Consider the following 23,493-nt stretch of genomic DNA (forward strand, 5'->3'; position numbering starts at 1 on the left):
CGTTTTCACCTTCTGATGAGACTGACATAATAATGAGGCAGATTCTTCCTGTGTGAAATGAGGAAAATGTCTGCTTGGGCTTACTTCAAGGATAGAGAACACAGCCTTCTGAGTTCATATTCCTGTTTACCTCTTAATGATACATACCTGTATCCATATCCTCTATCACTGTTATTAGAAGACAGGTATGATTTGCCCTGGATTAATAGTGTTGAAAGTCTGCAAGGAGCTCTTGAAACAGACATGAGAAAATCCTTTTCTGTGCATCAGTTTACCTGTTTGTAAATTGATTATAAATAGCCTAGTATCTTACTAATTGCAAGAATATCTTCCAGATTAAGTGAAACACTTAGATTTTCTCAGGTGAATGGAATTGTGTAACGTGAAATTGCCCTAGCCTTTACATCTTGGCTCTGTTGAAATACTACTTATGTCTTTTACATCTCAATGCTTACAAATCTTAGGTGTTTTATGGAGTGGTATTGGACAGATACAGCATTTCTAAATATTTAAGGCCTGGGTTAATTTTTTTCATGATGTTTCACCTTTGTCATGCTTTAAGAATGGCAGAGGACTTGTACTGTACAGTTCAGCGAAGATGCCTCAGCCTCACAACATGCTGTGTCTTGACAGTGAGTCTGGTGAGGAGCTGGGGGAAGCACTGCCTCCTCTTGCTCTGTGCCCTAACCTTTTTGAGCAGCTAGTTGAGAAGGGTGAGTTCTGTGTATCCTCACCTGAGCCTGCTGCAGTATTCTGTTTTTAATTAAGTCAGAAAAGGAAAAGGCTTCTTGCTACTTTTTGCATTCACATGAAGTGAGAACTACAAGCAGCTTGTCACTGTCACCTGAACAGCTCAAAACAATGGAGTTACTATATTTAAGATTCCTCTGTATTCTAACATATTGGTGCAACTGAAACTTCAGTTTCGGTTTTTACTTCCTCTAAATGTTGACTTTTTCCTTCCCTGTAGATGATGACTCTAAGTAGACAAATACATGCCTTGGTAAAGTATTTTTTTTACTACCTACCACTCTGTCATTAAGGAAATACATTTCTGAGGGTTCCTGAGGTGTTAATTCCTCTCTGAAACATTACAAGTAGGTTTTCTGAATATCTAGGGGTTCTTACATTCCTGGGGTATTATTTAAAATGTTTCCTTTGCTTTAATTTCATATCTTTGGATCTGTGGCTAAGAAGTAAACTGCCTTTTTTCTAATCTAAATATCACTTTCCCTTGTTTAAAAAAGACCTGTCTTCCTGTTCATTCTGAATTCACCTGTGTTGTCATACAAACTGTACTGCTCATGATTTACTGGGTAAAAGCACATATGCATCTTTTTCCATGACTAACATCCATTGCATTACAAGGAACTTTTTTATTATTAGGTAAGTTATAAACTTCAACCATTGCTCTTTCATAGAATGCTTCTAACAAAGTGATTTTTCTTGAAAATGTTACAGCCAGAGCTATCTGATTGTATAAAACCCATTCAGGATGTGATTTGGATAAAATATCTCAAATAATCTTTCCGTTAGTATTCTAGCAGTCAGGGCATTTAAATTATATTGCGGTTGAAGAATATTAATTTACAAAAGATGGAACAATTAATGGAAATATTGTAGTGGTTCCTTTCCTGCATGGTTAAATGTACAGGGGAAAAAAACCTGTTAATGCATTGGTATGCAGTTCAGACTTTGAAAGGCTTACAGAGGTGTTAAAATGCTATGCCAGAATTTTGTGGCTGAAAGTGTTGGGATTTGTCTCACCCTCAGATGTCTGGGTGCATTTTGTTAAATCAGACTGCGAGAATGGAGTGCTCATCTAGAGTGGCACTTCCCTACAGCTTGTCAGCATGGATTCTCAAGATTACTGCTTACTGGTGTAAACCTGAGCATTTCTCCTGCTTTTGGACAGCTGAGATTTGCCATTTAGTACATAGTGTTCAGAAAATCAAGCTGAACATGCATGCAGCGTTCTCCTGTGGCAAATGTGTGTCTTCAATACTTATTTGAATCTGTGGTTATTTTGTTAGCAAGAATGTGAAGAAAACTCATCTTCATTTGCCTCACACTTGCATGTAAACATTACCTACCTTTTTTTTTTTTTCCTTCTCCTTCTGTTGCAATACTGAAATACACCTGTCTGAGGATCTGTGTTTATGGATACTTCTTAACACTGCAAATGACAGTACAATATCCATTAAGTTGTTTCTTGCAGACTATAGTTTTCAGAAGTATGAATTTATCGCTGAAATGTTTTTGTCTAAGCAAAGAGCACATTTTCATGTGCCATGGCCAAGTGAAAATGTGCTCTGCACTCTGTGCCACTCTCTGTCTGACTCTTCACTCTGCCTCGGTGTTAGGAGGCATAGAACTAGTGAACATCTAGTTGTATGCCTCCTGACAGAGACAGCTGCCAGTATGTGGACACATGAGAAGTACAGCATTTTAAGTTTTCACTCTGTAATCTCAGAATCTCTCTTAGACTGTTTCTCCCTTGCTTGAGGGGTCATTGCTCTGTGTCCTCTGGGGCCTCTGTATTGCCAGGAAAGCCAGAGATTAGAGAAAGGCCTTTCCTATCTTGGATGAAAAGGTTTCAGCCTGTTCAGACCGTTTAATTCTGTGTGACCAGGACAAGAAGGAGACTGCTGGCATCTCTGTGCATCAAGTGCTGCTTCTGCATTCATCCCTGAAGGAAAATGGAAGTAAACTTATGTAGTAAAATTGCTGGGATCTGGTTATTAAAGTTATTAGAAATGCCTCTGCCCAAATTAAGGTGCAAACAAGACCATATGCAAAAGTCAATAGTATGGATTTTATTTGATAGTAAATATGAGAGAGAGAGAGAGAGAGAGAGAGAAAGAGAGAAAGAGAGAAAGGAAGAAAGGAAGAAAGGAAGAAAGGAAGAAAGGAAGAAAGGAAGAAAGGAAGAAAGGAAGAAAGAAAGAAAGAAAGAAAGAAAGAAAGAAAGAAAGAAAGAGAAAGAAAGAAAGAAAGAAAGAAAGAAAGAAAGAAAGAAAGAAAGAAAGAAAGAAAGAAAGAAAGAAAGAAAGAAAGAAAGAAAGAAAGAAAGAAAGAAAGAAAGAAAGAAAGAAAGAAAGAAAGAAAGAAAGAAAGAAAGAAAGAAAGAAAGAAAGAAAGAAAGAAAGAAAGAAAGAAAAGGTGAGGGGATCAGAAAGAGAGTGACAGGGACAGAATAAAGAAAACACCACCATCTATGGATCCCACAATGTTCCATTGATCTTCTCCAGCTGATCTTGGTAGCAATGGTCCCCCCGAATAGCATCTTTATGGAGGGGTGGGCTTTGATGACTCCTTTATACAGTTCTGCTATAATGAGCAAAATTTTATATCAATAGGCATGAAATATTTCAGTGTCTGACATTCACCCCTTGACTCAAAAATATAATAAATGTCTCTTTCCTTGCAATCTTCTTTAGTTTATGGGTTGTCCATGGAGGTGATAATAGAAAGATAATAGGAGTAAAGATAGAAGCAACAGAAACAATAACATGAGTAATCATACAGCATACAATAATCATCAACCCAATTCTCATTAGTCAGTGCTCCCACTCTGTGAAGCCCAGGAATCAGTGTTTTTTAATGGGTAGTGGGTATGAGGGATATCACAATATTGTATCTCTTAGGTGTTGGTTCAATATGTTTTGAAATTAGTTATAGAATTATACAGTGGGTCTTCATTTTCAAATTCTATAGAGGAGTATCCTCAACAGATACATGTATTAAAATGTGTCAATCAGCCAAGTTTCGAGAGGATTCCTGGCTCTTGTAGTATAATTGATTAACTTTGCATCCTGGAATAAAAGTAAATAGATTTTTTGAGGATGTATATTTTCTTCTTGACTGCATTCATGTATAGTTGGAAGAATATTATACGTAATATTCTTAGTCCACTGGATAATTCTATATATTATGAAAACCGGTTTTTATAATACAAAATTACTACACAAAACATATTAATGCAAAATGTTCTCATGCAAACATGTTTTTACATCAGAGCAATGCTCTGTTTTCCAGAATATAGTTGTAATTTAATTGACACAGAATAGGAACTGTGGATTTATTATTGGTGGGATTAGAAATGAAATTAATTCTCTTTCAAATTTATTTGTATTATCCCAAGTAGCTTTTTTCTTTTGAATTTCAGTGAGTAAATTGCCCTCATCACATTCTGCACCCACAACTGAGAAGCATTTGTATTGCAGAATGTGCCCTAGTAAGTACACTGATTAGCATAAATAGAAGAAGTGAAGCAAAGTTAAAATACCCTCTTTGGACATATGGCAGGAAATATAACATACACTGGCTTGAGAGCTTGTAGAAGGCTTTTTTTGTATTTTATTCACATCCTTTTTGCAGTCCATGGCTACCCCTCCAGGTTTAGGAAGTGGGATTCAATAATTTCTCAAGTGACATTTTTTTGTGTTTTAAGATTTTTTAAAATTCTCTACTTAGTAAATCAGAAAAATTTAGCCAAATCATAATAATTTTAAAGCCCTCTGAGGCATAACTGGGGTAGTTAATACATATTTGTGTGATTTCAAATATGTATAAGTTTTTATACCAACTCTCAGGATAAAATTGGTTGAGACAAATTATACATTCATAAGACCTTTTCCCACTCCATTTTTCAGCAAAAAGAAAACTAGTTAGACAGAAATCAAACTGATGTAGAATACTTTAACTAATATTTGATCTCCCAGCAAGCCACTTGCAATAAAAATATGAACAAAGTACAAACATTAACAAACTGAAAATGCAAACAATTATGGTGACACTTTAAATTTCATTGATTTTCATGCAGCTCCATTTCATGTGTTCGTAGGTTCCTATAAAAAGAAAGTGAATATGCTTGTTTGGAGTTTCTCTGCTCCCAGACTGTTTTTCTTATTTTCAATGTGGGGATGTTTGACCTTCCTAGTAAAAAAGAAAAGAAATAAACTTCCCTGGCAAAATGTGCCAGGATGAAACAAGTTGCTGATTGCGTTAACTTTTTTAGGTGAAGTTTTAGCTTTTATTCTATGAAGTGCTTGTTGCACCACTTCTGTTGTTTCCCACAGTTTTTCAGTGAGGTCTCCTCCAACTGATTTCATGGTCAGTGGAGGAGGTGAGACTGCTTTAATTGCAATCTGTGAATTGGGGAGTGGTTTCGGTGTCTGAGTTGCCTTTTTTTTTTCAGGGTATTAATAGGCTTCTGCTTTTTGCCTGGGAGCAGTCATCCTTATGAGTTAGCTGCTTTTATTCCAGTGATTTTCCTTTTGGTCATGATTGAATTTGGTGGTAAGCAATGCCACCACTGAAAGTCTTTTTTAATAACACATCATCTTTTTAGTAACCAATTGCTCCCTATCTCAATTTTTTTTTTTTTTTTTTTCTCACTACGTCCACCCCAGGGCTAGAGAAGTGGCTAACAGATTAAATAAGAAAAGACAACAAAACATTTTCCCACAAAGTTTTCCTACCACCCCCACAGAGGAAGCTGCATGATAAATACCTAAACCTGCAAAGGGACTAAACCATCCTCCCAAGGCAGTAGCTGCAGGACTGGCCTCAGGATCGTAATTTCCACAATTCCTTCAGAGAAAGATACATTCAAATTTCTAAGCCTCCAGAAGAAACCACAGTCTCCACAAACCCTCAAAGGAAGTTGGTCCAAGTGCTAAGAATTCCTACGGATGGAATCCTAACAATCCTCACAGCTCCTTAAAAGAAGTAGTGTTTAGATTTCTAAGATTAACTACAGAAGGAAGTATATGAAATAATTTTGTGAGAGGAGACAATACTATTGTGAAAGACACTTTGGGTCGGAGAACATTAATCCTGCTGACTACGCCGCCTAAATGTCAAGATCCAGTTATTAAAGTTATTAGAAATGCTCCTGCCCAAATTAAGGTACAAACAAGACCGTATGTCAAAGTCAATAGTATGGATTTTATTTGATAGTAAGTATGAGAGAGAGAGGGAAGATAAGAAAGAAATGGAAAATACGTGGGGGGAACAGAAAGAGAGCGACAGAGACAAAATAAAGAAAATATCACCATCTGTGGATCACAATTGTGAGAAATGGTACTCACTTTCAAAAATTTAAAAAGGTTTTTTAAAACCTTGCCAAAAAAATACAACAGAAAACTGAACAGAGAAAATGATACAGTGCAGGGAGCAAAGGATTTTTTCCCCTTGTGTGCTTATCCACACAATGGATATTCGGCCTTTTAATCCTTTAGCCCCCTGTCCATCAACTCCTTCTTTGCTGTCCAGTGGTGGAGATCACTTTCTTAGATCTTAATTGGAGGGCAGGTGTTGCCATAGTAATAAGCTGACCCTCCCAAATGCTCCAACTACCCAGGCGATCCGGTGATAAGAATGCAAGGGGTGGGGGTGAAACTTAACTATAAATCTATAAAACTTCTCTTAATGTAAACATAATATTTGCCCTTTAATTGTGAGACTCGAACATCACATTACTCATCTATCACACAACGATATTTCATTGATCCTCTCCAGCTGGTCTTGTTGGTGATGGTCCCCCTGAAAAGCATCTTTAGAGAAGGATGGGCTTCAATGGCTTCTCTATACAGTATTGCTATTATGAGCAAAATTTTATATCAGTGTTTGAGGCATGAACTATTTCAGTCTCTGACAACAGTCTAGATAATTTCCTCTACAATAATAACAACAGTAGTAATAGTCCCAGTCTGACCATTAGATGAATTTTAGTGGCTATGAAAATGAATGGTTTTGGTCATTTGACTAGAGTTAGGCAAATAGATATTTTAGAAATTGCTCCAAATTTTCTCCTGTACTGTTCATTTCAGATGTACATTGCTTGTGTGTTGATCCATATCTAGGGTAGTCCTCATGTCCCTAATACTATTGCCTGAAAGACTGACAAGATTTAGTGTAGGATAATAGGCTGTTCGGTATTTTCACTGTTTAAACATGTTCCTAGGACTGAAGAAACATCCCTTATTAAAAAGTTTTAAAAAGTAGACTCTCATCTTCTAACCTGTGTGCAGCTATAGTTTGATGCAGGGGTATTATTTCTGTCTGTCTCTCATTTTTGCAGTCTATTTGGAGGCAGGCATGAGTCAGTGCTACCCTCAGAATGCCTCAGAAGCAGATGTGCTGCAGGAATGTGTTGTTCAGTGTATGGAGCAATGTGGATTGCTCCCTACTTAGACCCAGTGAAAACACTATGAGAGAGGATTCAAAACAAAGTGGGAAGTACTAGGAAGAAGAAAGCTTTTTGGAAGGGAATGGAGAGAATGTCCTGTATGTTCTCATTTGCTAGGGCTTTTTTTAATGCTTCAATTACATAAGAATTTTCTTTGCAAGCAAAGTTCATGAACCATTTTCTTCTCATAATTACTGTCGGAGACATCAAAGAAACACATTCATTTTCCAATGATTTTGTGTAATTATTTAGTTAGTTCTTCCTTGTTTTCCTGTGGTTCCTCCCACTTACCCCCTGGCAAATCAGTGCTATAGCTAGTAGTTTAGCAAGCATTTACAGATGTGCTTATTCCTGAGGAGCATTTGCCTCCTGCTGTTTGTGTGCTTTGTCATTATCTTAGTGGGGGAGGAAGGGATATTCCAAGTGGTTCAGAGTGTGCCACCCGTCCATTAACACAGCCAGCTGTGTTTCACGTTTTTTAGCTTGTGGCCGTGGCCTGATCTCTTCTCACTCCTCACTGCTTCAGGGGTGCTTTCAGTCCTATGGGATGACTCTTGCATCATAACTATATATATGCTGTTTAGGATGAAAATCCATTATAAAATACCTGCTGCCATTTACTTGGTGCTTCTCTTAATGGCTGGAATAGTTCACCTGGTCTGCTGGGTAGCAGCCATCTTGAAGATACAAGCAAAAATTTCTCAGAGGGAGCCATTATCAAAGCTTTTAGGCATTTAACTTAAGTTATGGAAAATAAATAGTCAGTAGAAGAATTGAGCCCTTCTTCTGAGCTCATCAAATTCATGCCAGAGTTTTATTTTCATTGTGTGAAGTTGGGCAGGTAGATCCTCAGTAGAAAGAGAGAAAACTCAGAGCTGCTAGGCAAATGTTTGAAGGCATTACTTGGAAGATTTAATTTGCTAGTGAAAACTTGTCTTACGATCTCCTACTGGAGTGAGCAGGAAGAACTTACGCAACCAGGAGTGATATCGCCCTAACCACCCACTGCTCCAGGTTGCTTTTTGGAAGCAACAAAGTTGTGGGGGGCTAAGTATATGGTATGAATGCTAAGATTCATTGCTAAGATGACTGCAAATAAAGAAAATAATTGTCAGAAATTGCCACATCCTGGTTGACATTTGCATGATTTGTGCTGTTTTAGAAGGTTTGAGGTTGCTGCTGCTGTTTACATTGGGTTTTTTTTTGCTTTTTCTGTCAGAAACACAGTTTAAACATCTGGGGTTTTGTAGGGATCTTTTCTTTTGTTTGTTTGGTTTTTGGGGTTTCTTTTCTGTTAGGTATATGTTTCTAGATGCATTATTACACATAATTTCCTACGGAAAAGGATGGGCTGGGAATAATAGCTATATTGTTATAAATGATCAATCGAAAAGCCAAATTATCAAAATGCGAAAAGTTTTTATTTTTCCGCTACCAAAATACGGTCCTCAAAAACCCACAGCCAAAGAGACAACGTCAAGCCCGGGATCAGCGCTGGGTGAACCTGGATCTGACCTCTATCGCATCAGATATCCCTCTGTTCGCCAGCGCTGCTTCTTGTGGGGCTGTTTTATACAGTTTTTTATGCCTGAGGCAGAGGTGCCCCAATTTCTTTTGTAACTCTGCATTTGCATGGAAGTTTCTTTCACTGTGCAGAGCTGGATAATCACTGTTTCCTGAGCAGTGTCTGGTGTTGATCGTGTGGGGAAGTCGAGTACTTAGATGTGTCTTTTTTGGCGACTTTGGCTATCTCGATCCATGGGATCAGTTGGGCGATGATTGTCCTTGGGCATCTTCGATCACTCAGGATAGTGGTAATCATCGCGCTGGGCACATCTAGTCATAAGTAAATGGTGTATTGTTCTCCTGCTGCCTTCAGGAATTTTGAGATTCCGAAGAAGATATCTGCCTCTGGGCTGCTTGTGGTCAGAGACTCGTTTGGATTTTACAATCTTATAAAATACATTCTCTCTTTAAGCATGAATTGTTTCATAACATATATTACAAATTAAACATGGGAGTATGTTTGTAATTGGATCTGATTTTCTGTAGCTGCAGTGAACTTAGTGATTGATTGAGGGCCCTCAAGGGTTGCACAGATGCCCTGGAGGCAACATGTTCCATTGATAGGTGGCTGGAAAATTACTATTGGTCACTGTCATCCTTTGTTTTCTTCTTCTTTTTTAAAACAGGTTTGAATTATAACTTGACTGCTGATGTGGCAAAGAAGGAAAAGAGCCAGCAACCCAGAGTTTATTTTGTGACTTCTGGAGAGACAACAGGACAGATAACAGAGAAGTTACAACTGTCATTCATGCAGGAAAAGTGTGAGCATTACCTAGCATATGTCAAGGTCAGTTTATTCATGTCCTTCCTTACTTTGGCCTTACTACATTCCACTCTTTTAAAAAAGTTATTCAACCAATCTAAGTGGTGCTGCTTTGGTTTCAGATGTTTGATTTCCTGATAGGTAGAAGTTCAGATCTTCTTGCTTGGCATGATTCGTGTGTCTGAGTACCTTCAAGACCTGCTGCCAGGAAAATACATTTTTTTTATGTTTGGTCAGGCAGGTCTTTCTCTCTTTCTCTCTTTTTCTCTTTCGCTCTCTCTCTCTCTATTTCTTTCTTTTCCTTCCTTCCTTCCTTCCTTCCTTCCTTCCTTCCTTCCTTCCTTCCTTCCTTCCTTCCTTCCTTCCTTCCTTCCTTCCTTCCTTCCTTCCTTCCTTCCTTCCTTCCTTCCTTCCTTCCTTCCTTCCTTCCTTCCTTCCTTCCTTCCTTCCTTCCTTCCTTCCTTCCTCTTTCTCTCTCTATCTCTCTTTCTGTTTGTTGCTATAGGTATTATTCCCAAGGAGACCACATATTGTTTTATTAGGAACAGCAGGTTTAGTGTTTCGTTTTGTTTAAGGCCTGACTGCACAAAAGACTAGTAATACAATCTGCATGGGGATGGCAGGATAGCGATAGGCATGCAATGAAATAATTGGGCTCTTGGATTTGAAGAATCCTGTGAATTTCATCTGGGCTTGAAAGCAGCAGTGGGATAGTTTAATTCCACATGCATCATAGTCCTAGGGATACAAAGAGTGCTTTCCAGGCTAAGACTTAAAGAGGGTCTGTTTTTCCTGTGACAAACTCTTTATCTAGAGCTTGCTAGGACTGTAGTTATCCTAATTTGGCAGGTGTTAAAGAAATGCCACCCAGGTGCTAATGTTTTCAGAGTCAGCACAATTTTCTTCTACACTAAAAATGTATAGAATGGATTTTAAGATTACATAGGAAGGACATTTATCTTTTAAACCACATATGTCTTACAAACACTAATCTTTATCACCAGTCCTTACAGAAGGACTTCTTCCCATAGATGAGTTTGACCTAAATTTGATGGATAACACTTGGTACTCTCTTGTTTTAAGAATACAGCACATCCAGCTTTTTCTAAATGTATAAACTTTTCCAGGAAGCTTTTTTGTACCTAAAAACTCTGAGAATAAGAGATAAAATTCATCCTTTAACTCTATAAACATTTTGTGCATGACTGTTGAGAGAAAATAAAATAAATAAAGGCACCAAAAAGGAAATGCTGTGCTGTTAAATTGTGTGGATCTCTGTGAAGAAACTACATATCTTCCATATTTTTTTTTTGTTTCTGGAACAACCATTGCTGTCTGCTGTAGAAAACCTATTAAAGAAAATGTAGGCCTATAAGATTACCTTTGCTTACAAAATGTATCACTGAATTTAGTAATCCTGGTCTTTCTCCAATGAACACATCTGATTAGATTTCAATTTGTTGAGTTTGGATCAAAAGGAGCCATGTGCCTATCTTAACCCAATAATTATTTTTTTCATAATAGCTCTTGTAGTTTTTGGATGCTACACGGAATTCATTAAAGAGCTACGTATGCCTAAGAAATTATTTAAATTATTGTGACATTTCTAGCTAATTTTGGAAATTCAAAGGTAAAAACTGTTCTTCTGAAAAATTCTTGGGAAATTGGATTTTTATAGTCAGGAGAAACATTTAAACATGTCTAAAAAAACCATCAACTTAAGAGTAAAATTGCTGGTTAACAAACAAGGCTCCTGGTTTTCTATGTGATATAAGCAGCCATTGTTCACTGTTAGAAGAATAACAGGAAATCTTGTAAAGAAGAATGAAAAGTAGTGGAGGAAGATAATCCCTGTGCTTTTCTGAAAAATATGGTGTAATCCACAAGACTACATGATGTTAGAAGCCTCAAAGAGAGCCCTGCAAACTCTGAAGGAGTGAAAATGGGGTCATGATCACTGCTATCCTTAAGTAATAGCTAAGAAAATGTACCCCCTGAAAAACCAAACAAAAAAAACCCTCCACAAACTCCAACCAGAGCTCTCCTTAATTGCATATATTTGTGATGGAATGGGTGATTAAAAATATGTAGGCTTAAAATATACAAATATTTAATTTAGGCTTCCTGTTTTCCTTTTATTTACTGTATGTCTGATGAATTTTCTGGCGTGGCAAATTGAGATGTTTGTAGTTGCATCCTTAATACATTCCCTTTATTATTGTTTATTTGTGTCACTGGTCACAAAAGGATCTATGTAGCTTAACAATGTCAATTCTGAACTGCCTATAATGAAGGATAGAAAAGGTGTTTGGACTTGTGTGTCACCTCGTGCTAACTTGACTTACTCTGCTAGGTACAGAGGGTCTCCAGTCCAAATGGAAATCTGTGGGTTAAGTTAGTTAAATGAAAGCCTGTTCCAGGCCTTGCTGGATGATACTGTTTTATCAACATGTAATTCTAGTATGCTGAAGGCACAAAATGGAAGGACTGAGAAAAGCCACTGAAAAAACCAGATCTCTACCAACTGCCTGCATATTTTGATAGATTTGATCTCAAGAAACCCCAGCAAAACTGAGTGCTAAAAGAGTTGCACTTTGCAAATAAACTAACATTTAATTTTTTTACAATTGATAAGTGTTCATGTTTTGAGCATGACTCATTTCCTGTTTGTGATTCCCTTTCAGGCCAGTAGCTACTTTTCTTATTGCTGCTACTGAATTTGACTATTAAAGTCTGTATTTCCTCTTATCTGTGTGACTAAGTGGATTTCAGAATGTTTGTAGGATACATGTAGCTGGGATCTTCATCTTGTACAGGGCAGGGTATCAAATTACAGGTCAAGTTGCTAGAGCTGTGGTAGTTAATGAAAAAACACGGTTTCTGGTTGAGAACAGAGAATTAAATTGAAACACTTTAGGACTTCAAAATGCATAACATATGGTTTTGTAGTGGGCATAGAGTTGTAGAGGAGTGATACGGTTTTATGACTCTTTTATACTTTTCTTTTATACTTTTTCTTTTTCCATCCTCAATGGAACCTTTTGATGATTACTAGTTAAGAAACTTTCTTTAGTATACATTGGTAATAAAACCAATACTGACAGAAACTCAGGTGTCATCTCCAAAAGCTGTATTGTTTAAATTTAAACAACTTTTGAAGGTTTGACTGATACATTGAGTAGAACATGGCTGTTAGTTGAGAAGTTCGGGAGCACCACAAGCTTTCTTATGTCAATATATAACTGATCCCTTGTGGCTCTTAGAAGGTGCCTCACTGCTGGACCATTCTTCTTTCAGCTCTCTGGGGATGATGGTGCTGCTGCTAAAGATCATCTCTCCTTCAATGGTGATAAAGAGCAGATGAGTGCCTCTTGTGAAAACTGTCAGTTTTGCTGGAGTACAGGGATGCAAAGTTTAAATCTGATTAGCTTTTTTCCCCTTCTTTTGTAAAAGGATTTGAGTTTTTTTGGTATAAGGAATGGTGGGAAAATGGAATGTGATACCAAGAGGAAAAGAAGCAGAGTTTGCGAAAGGGAATGGAATCAGAGAAGACTAAGAAAACAAATGGATTTGGAGGCTTTAGAAGTTTCTCCTTAATATCTGGGCGTGCAGCTGAAATGTAGAATTTTCTCATGGCAACTGCACTCATTTGATGGTGTTCAGATGATTAGGGCAATGGGCTTAAGAGGTGCTGTGATTAAGGTAGTGACTCTGGGGAAACATTGTTTCCCTTTTCCAATAACTGCCTTGATTGTCTCCCGGTTATGTGGGCTCTCCTAATATTTAGGATAGCTGTATTAGTGTATAGGATGAGAATTTTACAGAGATACCAAATGACATGGTGCCTGCAGATTTATGCAGGATCAAAACACATCTTCCTTGATTTATCACAAAGGTGTAATGGTGATCATGTTGAAAGCCCGTTCAAGAATTCCTGCATTTATAAAGAAGTACCATCTGGTTTCTTACCCCACTGTAGGGCAGCCAGCTGGGCTGCTTATTGCTACTAGTCACTGTTGTCTGTGTACAGAGTGTATGCTTTAATAGCTGCAGACACCATCAGCAGTACTGGCACACGATTAAACTAGACACAGCATTTATATTTCTCAGGGATCTTGTTCTTGGTTGCTTTAAGCAGTTTCATGTAAGTCATAATATTAATTCTCAATGGATCCAGACGTAGCTTATGGGAAGGGTGGGGCTGAGAAGTAACAGCCTTTGCATAATATTTGTGTAAGTGAAGAACTAATGTTTGTATGGACAGGTTTGGAAAAAACCACTTTTCAACAGAAATCGCACAATTGTGCTTTATTCATTGCTGAGTCCCGTAGCCAAAAATTTGCATTTTTATTGGTATGTTTCTGGTCTTTGTTTGCCATGCATCACTTGCTTTTAAAGATACTCTAGGCTGCTGATGTCACACAAACAATCTAGTGCTGCTCGTCTATTTCAGTCAAGGTCTGTGGCCATGTTTGATTCTCCCTCTACAGCTGTTTGATCTCATATGAGGGGGTTGCATGTATTGAAGTCTTTTCTTTTTGAATCATAGTACCTGAGCTTTTTTCTAGAGATTGGCGTAACAAAGCATTTTATCTCAGTAACATCAGATGTAGAGATTGACCTTGATGACCTTGATCATATGCTTTCTTCTGAGAGTTGTCTGCCTGTGAATTAATATCTCTATGTAAAGGTTTGGTTGGTAGCATTACAGGATAGAGATAACACTTGAAGCAGAGGCTGCTTTTCCAGCAACAACAACAATGAAAACTTGGTCATGATTATCTAGAATTTTACAGGGTTTGGACCACTTGGTAGACAAAGACAATACTGAACTGTTCCAGCCTGTAATAAAAAGTTTATCATCACTACAAGATAAAGCTGCTGTGTAGTTTTACTAGGAATGATGTGTGGTGAGATTCAGTACTAAGACTGAGACAGTACTCTACTGAGAGCAGAGTTGATGCCTTTGGGTTTGTTCATTTTGCTTGTTTTATGTAACTTTTGCAGAGCTAACTGGAGAAACTGCTAGGCCCAGCCAGATGCAATCATAACATGTGTGTAGCCTTAAAAGGCTGTGGGATAGGTGGGGTGATCATGAAGCATGGACAGGGGTTTATTTACAAGAAGCATGCTTTCCAGAAGAGTTCTGTTTTCCAAAACTGTGCAAAGTCCACTGATAATCTATAAGGATAGCCTGCCTCCCCTCCAGCAGAGCAAAATAAATGTGAAATACAAATTAAAAAAAATTAAGTAGTGTTATTTTGTTGCCTTATTCTGTAAAGTGATCAGTCATCTCTTTTTGGATAAATTCTGTCTGGCACTGAGTAGAGCTGATGTCTCACCTTGAAAAATAAGCCAGGGAGAAGAGAAGCTGCATTTTTTCCTGCATAGCTTGTATGGACAAGAGAAGAACAGTGGTCAGCTGCATAACTGTTTTTATCACCTCTTAGTTAAATGGATTTAGGAGTAGAAAGGAATAAGTGACATCTTTGAGCTGAGCATTAACTGTATAAAGATTTAAATACTGTTAATGATCATGGAGTTATCTTCGGCTTTTTCAAAGATTTTTACAAGGCTCACCAAGAACAAGGAAGATTATCTTTCAGGGATCAGTTTATAGTCCAGTTAAAAACTGTCCTGCATAATAAGACCAAAATCAAGCTGCCAGATATGCTTCCCTTCCTTTCAGAAGGGGACCCATGCTGCAAGTAGTTAAGTGCTTTGAGATCTGTAAGGGCTAGTAGTGCAGCTAAGTGGGAAAATAAGTTGTATCAGATACTGTACTGTTAACTCTTTGGGAGCTTTTTAGTGGACAGTGTAGCTAGAGAGCTGTGTGGTAGCCCAAAAGTGCTTGTGTCTTGAGGCCATTGGGAGGTTTTCAGCTGTGAGCTGAAGGCAGAGGTTTTGTCTAGAAATCCTCCTCTGCCCATCCTCACAGGTTTTTAAATAAATTACTCTTTTTCCCCCTCTTCTCACATTGTTAGGTGATATAATTGGGTGAGTGACTATCTTCTTTATAGTTAGAGAGTTGTCTATGAATGCTTTCTGCTCTGTACAGAGCTTATCTGTCATAAAATCTATGAAAAAAATCCAATTTAAAGTCTTAACAAGGTAATTGATTTTATTGAAATTCACTGTTGCTCTTTGACTTTTACCATTATGTATGAAAAAGGCCAAATATGTTGTTTATGGCCCAGGGAGAAATTTGGTTGCTGTGGTGAAGTAGCTGTCAAAGTGCCTGGCTAATCATATTTATGAATTCAAGCAGAGATTGTGGTCCCCAAATGAAATAAATGGCATTTTGAATGAGGCTCAGTTGGTAGACTTGTAGCACAGTAACTGATGAAATTCTGCCTTGCCTCCCTTTTTTAAAAGGTAGTGTACCCTGCTGAACCCTAAAAGGGTGCAAATCTTTAATCTTGAGCCTTTTGATGTACTTGTCCCTTTGATATGTTTTGTAATGGCAAAGAAATATGATTTATTTTTCAAGCAGAGTATCTCAAAAAAGCATATTTCCCAAGTTTTGGCAGAGTTGAGAATTATTTTTACTGCATGCAGACTCTTAGTGAAGCATGACACTTCACTGCTGCTTTTAGATATTCAGTTGCAGACATATGCCTGGCTTTGCCGTCTGCCCACTGACATATTTCTGTCTGATACTGTAGTTTCTCAAAAAGAGATTTCATTTGCAGATAAAAGCTTTTGGAGATTGGGAGGCAGATTTAGGCCTCAACAGAGCATAGCACTTTTAGGGTGGAGGCTGGTCAGAGGGCTGGAGATCCTCTCCTGCAACGACAGGCTGAAAGGTTTGTGGTTTTTCACCCTGGAGAAGAGATGGCTTCAGGGAGACCTCATTGCAGCCTTCCAGGACTTGAAGGGGACTTATAAAAAAGAGTGACTTTTTTTAAACTAACAGACAGTAGGTTTAGATTAGAGATTAGGAAGGTCTTTTTTCAGAAGTTGGTGATGCACTGGAACAAGTTGGCCAAAGAAATTGTGGATGCCCTGTCCCTGGAAGTGTTCAAGGCCAGGCTGGATGGGGCCCTGAGCAACCTGGTCTAGTGAAAGGTGTCCCTGTCTGTGAGGTATGTGGGATTGGAATTAGATGATTTTTAATGTCCCTTCCATCCCAAGCCTTTCCATGATTCTTCTTGTTACCAGAGTCCACAGATTTGTGAGGCAGTCCATGGGACTTATATCTGAAAGAAGTGATGGCATTTCCCAGTGATGGCACTTTAGGAAGTGAATGAACAGAGATGAAAGCTTGCTTTGTGCTAGGAAAAAATAATTTTAAAAGGCAGGTAATGATGGATAGGAATATTTTTGCTTTCTCTGGAGCTCCTGGTTAGCTGAAGAGTTCTTCTCAGGTGGAAAGAAGTAGCAGAGAAGGCAACAGTACTGTTTTCGAAACTTTCTAACATGTTTTTTGTAGAGTTATATAAACTAAATACATGATGGCAAATTGTGCTGTGAAAGTTTATTATTTGCTTCTTTAGAACAAATTGACATTTAAGGGCAATACACTTAAGGGTAGAGTTTTGCTGCAGAAAACTGCAATAGAGAACAGCTTGTTTATCTTAGTGGTTTTCCTGTTTAGAATACATGGAAGAATATCAGAATGTGCGCTAATCTCAAACACACACACACACACATATACCAACAACACACACACATGCACATGGTTACCTTCTCCTGTCCAAACTGGGGAGTGCCTTAAATTATTACCCTTTCGTTTTGCTACCCTTAGAAAGGAATGACCAGGGCATCAGGAAACACTGAAAGCAAATTCCAATAGAAAACTCTAGGCTAAAGAGAAAAGAATAAATTTTGCTGGCTGTGGCTTCTGGGTATGTTCCAAACCTGTAACATCCTCTTAGTCAGACTAGTCTTCCTAGAAGACTCTTACTTGTGCTGTGTTTAGTTTGGGTGGCAACAACATAATGCTAATCCAGTGCCCTAGTTCATACCAGAAGTGCATGTCAATGTGTTTAAAGAAATGTGGGAATAATAGGTTGCGGCATAGAGCTTCTTTCGCACAAAATGCCTTTTCTCCCTTTCTCTCATAAGGAGATACTTACTACGTAACTTCATGTGTGGAATTCATTTAGTCTTGACCTCCTAGGGTCCAGAAATTGAGAAAAGGTGCATACTCTGTCAAGTTACCTTCACCCTCACATACCCACAGCACTTGCATAAGCAACAGGGTAGTTACAGTTGGTATGATTGTGCTGGTGATCAGAAGTTAAATCCCTAGTGATACACTTCTAGTTTGTTTTTTCTATTTGTCAATTCACCTTAGAGCTCTGTGGCTTCTCCTGGAATCCTAGTTACTTTAGGGAATGTTTAGTATTTTGTATTAATATTGCAATAATGTGTAGTATTTTTTTCTGTATTAGCTGTTCTCCAGAGATTTGAAATGGGTATTTATTCAGGAATTTAAATTATTTTCCCCTTGCCCACAATATCTTTGCCCTGATGGCATATGCTTAAGCTTGTTTCCTGACTTCATACTAGATGCTCTTATGCATTTGATGCATTAGGCAAATTAGATTGTTTTGATTTTACAACAGCCTTTTCTACCTTATGTCACCAACTGACCACTATGCTCGCTTTCAGTGGTCACTTTTGCTTGGAAAAAATGGTCATAGTTGTACAAAGTGTACTTATGAAAGCTATCCTCAAAGCAGTGAGGTAGTCAAATGTTAGGAATATGTGCAATCTTAATTTGAGGGTTTATTGTCAAGTTATTAACCACATTTTCTGCCTAAGTTGCATGTGTTGGTGTTTGTGATTTCTCATGTGTAACATGGGACGTTTCCTGTAAAAAAGTCTTCCTTGAAAATATTTGTGAACATTAATCTCCTTTGTGAAAACCTAAAAAATACTTAACAATGAATGACTTTTGCATGCTTTTTATATAAGTTGGTTTATTTCCATCTTGCTGTTCTAGTTAGTTTTAATCTCCATTTATGAATGGACTTTAAAGCCCTGAATATGTCTTACTTTGAGTTATATGAACATGAGTAATACCATAAGGGTAGGACTGGGTGATAGCCTGACTGTAACAACAAAATACAACAACAAAAAGGGAGATAATCCTGTAGTAGTTTAGTAGTTTATATTGCCCCCCTTTTAATTTTTTTTATTTTTTGGCCTGGGACAAGGCCCAGGTGTAGTGTTAAATTCTAGACTGAAATATGAAAAGTTAGTGGAAAGTCTAAGGGAATCTAAGATGAGAGTAAATTAAATTTACTACTTCCTTCTTAGATAACAAAAGAAGTTGAAAATACAATGGGTTAAACTTGTCATGACTTGGTAACTTTCATCCTATGAGCAGACTTACAGCTGTTCATTTGGGAAGATTGACTAAAAGAGAGCAGACATTAATAACTTTAGTGAGAAGAAAAGAGTGTAAAAATTGAAACAAGTAACAAAGAATGTATGTAACAAAACAGGTTGGCATAAATTTATACCTTCTTTTGCATATTTTTGACCTACTAGAATATAGATAGTAGCAAGTGAAATGTACCATTAGCCATAAAAAGCAGTTTTAGTAAAGGCAAAGTGTATAGGGAAATGGTCTGAAAAAAAGGCTTTAAAATTCCTTTCTTTTAAGAAACTAAGCTCTATCGCTTGGCTTGCAAATCTGGCTTGTGTGCTCTTACTCAATGGGCTAGAAAGGATGCCAAAATTGAAAAGCCAAGGTTATTGTCATGTTAGGGAAAGTTTCCTCTGACCATCCAGGAGCCACTGGCAGTTACATTCCCACCACTCCAGACTTCTGCTGCAACCAAACCCCCCTCGTAGTGGGATGGCCCTGCTTGACTCCCCACACACGCACCCCACTCTCATGCAATCAGACAGGTTTCCCTCACAGTCTTGACAGAAGGTATCCCACAGCCAAGTCTCAGATGTCGGGTTCCTTTAAGTAATTTAATCATGGTGCAGCAACATGATTACAGCTCATTTGGACTTCATCCAAAAAATCAGTGGGATTACTGAAGTGCAACAACTCATCTGGTTTTCATGTTGATATTTCCAAAGATCCTAATTGTCTCTTTAGTGAGTGATTGCATCAGTCCAGGATTTTGTGAGCTGTTGTGATCAGGAACCACCGCTGGTACGGTCCTTTGTATAAAGGAGTGCTTTATATAAACCACGGAAGTGCTCATGGCTTATAAAATGCCAGGGAAACACTCACCATGGTGGATGAGGAAATTGTAAGGTTTGAATGTTTGAAGGGTTGTTTTCTTATAATAGACATCCCCAGTATAATCCCCAGTATACTCTAAATCTAAATCGAAATCTTTTGAGAAAGCAAAGTTTAGACAGGACATCTTAAGAGAGGTTTTCCTCTCTTGTACCTCAGATTTCTGGCTTGTCTGCAGCTGCATTGTAGGAGCATTTCTGAGACTGTAGGCAGGTCCTATTAGTTCTAGTCAGAACCAGAAAAAAAAAAAAGGTGAGAAATAATTCATATCTTATTAAGAAAAAGAGAAAAAGAAAAGTTCAATGCTTGAAAAGGCTTATGTAAATGTATATGCGCTAGAGTTTGGTACAGCTGCAGTGTTTGTCATCGGAGCAATGCTGTGTTCTCAGCTGAGAAGCAGGAAATTAAATAAGTAGGTGTGAAGAAGAAATGAAGACCATCAATTTTGTGCATATATATGTGTCATATGCTTCTAACATCAAGTTGCAAGGACTGTTTAAATGAATTTAGGATCTAATGATGTCTTTTTAATTGTCATATATGTCTCATCTTCCTTTATTTTCCATTCCAGCTTGATTTTTTCCTACTTAGAGATGTGTTACATGTGTGCTATAGGGAAAGACAGTCAGCCAGATGTTTATGCTTTGTGATGTATTTTGGAAAGGACAAAATATGAAAGAATGATACCTGGGAGTCTTCACAGCAAAAGAGATGTAGTTTAGCATGTTGGTTTTTCTACTACTAAGTTGCTTCTTGTTCTGCTGCATTCCTTCCTCCAGTGTCAGGCTGGATAATCAGTGTAGGCCCTGGGACAAGTGTTGCCTAGCAGTTTGCCAACAGCTCAGCATTATCCAAAATGAGCTCAATTTGTGATCCTTGGAGAGGTTACCTTAGATTTCCAAGATCTGGCAAGCATACTGACAAACTCTGCCTAGGAGCTCATTGGTTGATGCTGGACCTTCAGCTCACTCTAGGGTTTGGCAGATGAATTTACCATACCTCTGTTGCAAAACACTTTTCTTTTAAAACCTTTTTTTCAGTGGACAAGTATCAAAACTCTGTCTGTAACTATAGGAGGCAGTGTTTTAAGTGAGTGTGCTAATTTCCCTCATAGGTACTTGGTAATAACATAGTTAAGGAGCAGTATGATCAGGTTTTGCTCGTTTGTGTACTACTTGCAATTTTTAACAGAATGGAATGGAATAATGGAATATTCTTATTCAGTTTTGTCCTCACCATTGATCTATTCTCCACCCTCAGAAAAATTTTTCCTTTTGAGGTGTTGCAGGAGCTTACTTTTGTGGATGCATGTGGGTATGCCATACAAGACTACCTCAAGCTGTGGGCAGCAAATAATTACTTTATGTACACCATAAACAGAAATTATGAAAGTTTTGACTCATAAGACTGAAGCATTGGACAGATGTATGAAACTAACTCAAAATATGCAAGTTAGTTTCATGCTTGTGGGAAAGGACTTTTGGTCATTAGTGTCCAAAGTCCATAAGTCCATAAGTGTCTGTACAAACAAATCTCTACTTTTACTTTAGGATTATTTCCACTAATATACTAATATTTTTACTAATATTTACAAATTTTTAGTATGCATTTTCAGCTTATCCTTCATTTTATACAGACCACAGATTTCTAAGTAATGAGTGGGAATAAACTCAGTCAGTTGTATAACTAAGCATTCTGCTTTCTCTTTTTCTCTCACTTTGGAGCAGATTTGTTCATACAAAGAGAGAGGGAATGATGCTGGGGCTCATGTTATTTTTCTATGTATATTAATGTATATGTACATTTAATCTGTAAATTTAAAAAATCACCCCTAATCAAAATTGCTTTGAAAAACAAAGCCTGTTTAAAAGGAATTTTATAAGACATCATCTTTAGGAAAGGAGAAACAATACTGGTATAGTAGCATCTAAAAATGCCTAAGAAGACATGAACTTTTATGAATTTTTACTGTGCTCATCATGAACAAAAGGACATTTAGGAACAGGTCTTTACTCCTTGCATATGATAATCTCTCTGAACTGCTCTTGCTCTGCTTGCTTGAGAATAGCTGTTGGATAATCCAAGGAAGGAGAAGTCACTGAGGGAAATGAGGGATGGCTGCAGCTCTTGCATGCATCTTTCCTACTTATCTCAAATAGATCTCTTTCAAGCTTAGCTTTTAAAAACACAATAGAAGTGGGTAATGGGATCCTTACTTATCCATGATTTTTGCCAATGTGATGGTTTTGGTCAGTTTGTCACCGGAGGTTTTCTACTGCTGCTTGGTTCAGGGAGGCAAGTCATTCCCCTGCTATGCTGTAGGGTCCCTTCCCACAGGAGACAGTTCCCCTTGATCTTCTCCAACCTGGTTCCAATCTCGTGAGCAGCAGTCCTGCCAAAACTGCTGCAAGGTGAGTGCCTCCCTCAGGGAACAGTCCTCCCAAAACTGCTGCAGAATGGGTTGCTCTTCCACGGGGTGCAGTCCTCCAAGGACAGGCTGCTCCAGCCTGGAGGCAGGGCCCCCTCTCTCCACAGTGTCTCCCACTGGATCACAGCCTCCTCCAGGCACCTGCTCCAGCATGAGCACCTCCCCCGTGGGCTGTGGGCGGATCTCTGCATCCCCTGTGGACCCCCATGGGCTGCACGGCTGCTTCACCGTGGTCTTCACCATGGCCTGTAGAGGCATCTCAGCTGTAGCGCCTGGACCACCTTTCTGCCCCTCCTTCTCCACTGACCTTGGTGTCTCCATGTTTTTTCCTTCACATGTTCTCACCTCTTCTCTGGCTAGAAAAAACAGTACCCCACTTTGTTTTGATTTTCCTTTTAAATGTGTTATCACAGAGGCGTTACCATCATCTGTCATTGGCCCAGCTTTGGCCAGCAGCATGTCCATCCTCAGAGCCACCAGGGATTGGCCCTGCTGGACATGGTGGAAGCTTCCAGTAGCTTCTCACAGAAGCCACCTCTGTTGCCCCCTGGTACCAGAAAGGGCTGAGCAAAACCAACACAACCAGCCAGTGGCTGTGTACTGTGGAACTAAACCAAACCCCCAGAAGTGTTTGCCACCATATACAAAAATATACCAGGCCCTTTCTTATGCAGGCAGTGGTGACCAAGAACATGCATTGGGGGGCGGGCATTGGGAGTCATCTCTGCCCATCAGTTAAAGGGCAGATGCAGTGTTTACCACACCACCTCTGCAGATAGATAATGGGTGGATGGATTTTGTGAGTTGTCTACACTACAGGTAACTGAAACATTGGTATCTTGTCTATGTTTTTAGTTGTGACTTTTTTTATAAAAGGTGTATTGGTGTTTTAATGTTGTATTTGCAAATGGATCTTTTTAGTTGGCAGCCCTCAGGCTTTTGTCAAGCAGGTAGAATTTTCCATTTTAGCCTACAAGAAAGTGGTGTTTTTCCATGTAATCTCTTTCTCAAGTAGTGCAAAGAGAATAAGCTATGATGCTGAGCATGTTTCATTCCAGCTCAGTCAAGGAATGAGGCTCCAAGGCCTCATTCTACTTTAGGCCTTGGAAGAAACTCTTGATTCTACTTTCAAGGGGACATAGCATGACTTACTTAAGACATTAAGACATTTTCTGAGATTGTCAGGAATAAGATGCCAGCACTGGTCATCTGGGAGAAAAAGTGTCAGCTGTACTGACATTAGGCTGATATGCATAATGGGTGATACTCATCTCATCATACATCTGTTACTTTTCACCTTTGGTTGCCTTGAATTCGTGGCAAGAAATAAA

At 38.4% G+C, this 23,493-nt stretch overlaps 1 protein-coding gene across 2 annotated transcripts in view; it reads left to right on the top strand.

The window, feature by feature from the left end:
- ITGA9 (integrin subunit alpha 9) overlaps positions 1-23,493 on the top strand; it is a 238,781-nt gene that overhangs the window by 43,787 nt on the left and 171,501 nt on the right. For both annotated transcript variants that reach the window (XM_077179385.1, XM_054637200.2), the window contains exon 15: positions 9,388-9,548. In XM_077179385.1, coding sequence (XP_077035500.1) covers positions 9,388-9,548 — 161 coding nt within the window. The remainder of the gene's footprint in view (positions 1-9,387; positions 9,549-23,493) is intronic.

The sequence above is a fragment of the Agelaius phoeniceus genome, chromosome 1 (genome assembly GCF_051311805.1).
Source record: "Agelaius phoeniceus isolate bAgePho1 chromosome 1, bAgePho1.hap1, whole genome shotgun sequence".
In the NCBI taxonomy this organism is placed as follows: domain Eukaryota; kingdom Metazoa; phylum Chordata; class Aves; order Passeriformes; family Icteridae; genus Agelaius; species Agelaius phoeniceus.